The 2,143-nt window shown below is 33.2% G+C and overlaps 1 protein-coding gene across 2 annotated transcripts in view; it reads left to right on the plus strand.

The window, feature by feature from the left end:
* The window catches only part of LOC107623564 (probable pectinesterase/pectinesterase inhibitor 47), a 7,277-nt gene continuing 6,231 nt past the window's right edge, over window positions 1,098-2,143 (plus strand). For both annotated transcript variants that reach the window (XM_016325893.2, XM_021113517.1), the window contains exon 1: window positions 1,098-1,808. In XM_016325893.2, the coding sequence (XP_016181379.2) occupies window positions 1,113-1,808 (696 nt within the window). In that variant the 5' untranslated portion in view covers window positions 1,098-1,112. The remainder of the gene's footprint in view (window positions 1,809-2,143) is intronic.

Consider the following 2,143-nt stretch of genomic DNA (forward strand, 5'->3'; position numbering starts at 1 on the left):
CTCTATAATATTAAGGGAAATTTAGGATTTTTTATCTAAATAAAAAAAATTATATTTCCTAGAGTGATAGTAAAAATAATTACATTTTCATGTATTTTATATCTCCAATTTCGTAAGGAATTCAATTTTGCAAGATGAGCCTGCATAATTAAGAAACAATGCAATTTCGCTGATAGGATCAACAAAATTTAGGGAAAAAAAAAGACGACATAAACAAATCAGCTAAAATTGCATCGTTTATACTACTTTTAAGAACTTATTGATATGTTTTACAATTAATAGCATAATTAATCTTTTTTATATTTATTAAAATTATTATTAATAAAAAATATAAACTCTTATTTTAATAAATACATAACAAATATATTAAAAATTTAAATTTTTAAAATAATATTAACTTTGTTGAAACTCTTATTTTTGAGTTGTACCGATAGTAATAATTGCATGGATAGGAAGTACTTGTAACAAATGGTGGCTTGTACCAAAACAACCACCAATAGATAATAATTAGGATTCGTTAAAGTCTTCCCTTCCACGTTCCCCCTTCTTTCTTATTCATTCATTCCTCACACCGACACACACCCCACATCACTTCAAACTATTTTCCACTCATTGGTTTTGTCACAAATGGTAATACCTTCGCTTACTTTACTTTTAAATTTTACAAAGTAATAACAATGTAACATTATGGAAACTCAGATGCAGTCGACTTTACCTGAAATTGATATTTAATAGCTGTTAGATGATTTGACTGACTTAACTAAATTTTCATCTAACATCCTTCAAACATCAATTTTACCTGAAGTCAACTTTACATGAGTTTTCAGCATGTAACATTCACCCACATATTCCTTAATACAACTTAATTTGCTCACTTATTTTTTAATCATGCTTAATTACTATCCATAATATTCCTCTCTTCTTTTTCTCCAAAACAAAAATTTCTCTACATATTGTCTCTTGAAAAAGACAAACAAAACTCCCTCCTCTTTACGCGTATTTGTGTTCCCCTCACATTCCACTCTCAACCTCCATAACTCCTATAAATCCCTCACCTTATTCTATTCACTCTCACACTCATCTCATTCCAAAAAAAATAAAAAAAATAAAAAATGTCATTTTCATCTATATCTTTATTTCTTTCTATTTTCTTCTTCCTTTTGTTCTTCATACCATCTTCTTCTTTATCTTTGTCGTCTTTTCCTTCTTCATCTTCTTCTTCTAATGCGTGCAAGTCGACATTGTACCCTAAACTATGTCGCACCATTCTTTCCACAATTCGAAACTCTCCTTCTGATCCGTACGGTTACGGCAAGTTTTCCATCAAACAAAGTCTCAAACAGGCCACAAAACTCGAAAAAGTCTTCAACGACTTTCTAAACCGCCACAATCGCCAGTCCAATAATAATTCTTCCTCTCTAAACAATGCTGAGGTCTCTGCAATCGTCGACTGCAAAGACCTCAACAAGCTCAACGTGGACTATCTTTCGTCCATATCCGCCGAACTCAAATATGCTAATAATAATGCCAACGGCGCCGCGGAGCTCGTCGACAAGATCGAGAGCTATCTCAGCGCCGTGGCCACCAACCACGAGACATGCTACGATGGGTTGGTGGCCACGAAAGGTGGGATAGGTAACGCGCTCGCGGCGTCGTTGAAGGGTGCCACAGAATTATACAGTGTGTCGCTTGGGTTGGTGAGTGTGGCTCTTGATAGGAACATGAAGAAGAATAATAATAAGACCCGCAAACATGGCCTTCCAACCAAGAACTTTATGGTTAGGGAGCCACTTGAGAAGCTCATTAAGGTAATCCATTTATATATTTCTATAAACTCTTCATATTTTGTGAATTATAGCCTTTAGGTGCAGTTGGGTGAAAACTCAGGTGAAGTCGACTTCATGTGAAGTTGATATCTGAGAGCCGTTAAATGAAAATTTAGTCAAATCAATCAAATCATCTAACGGCTCTTAAGTATTAACTTCACGTGAAGTCGATTGCACCTGAATTTCCACCTTATTATTATGTAAAGTTTATAATTTAGTTGTATCTGTCAAATTATTTAATTAACGATTTTTAATTATTAAAAAAGGTCAAATGTAATTTTTTTTTAAATAAACCATCAATTTAACTTGATGAAAAC

Source organism: Arachis ipaensis, chromosome B10 (assembly GCF_000816755.2).
Source record: "Arachis ipaensis cultivar K30076 chromosome B10, Araip1.1, whole genome shotgun sequence".
NCBI lineage: Eukaryota > Viridiplantae > Streptophyta > Magnoliopsida > Fabales > Fabaceae > Arachis > Arachis ipaensis.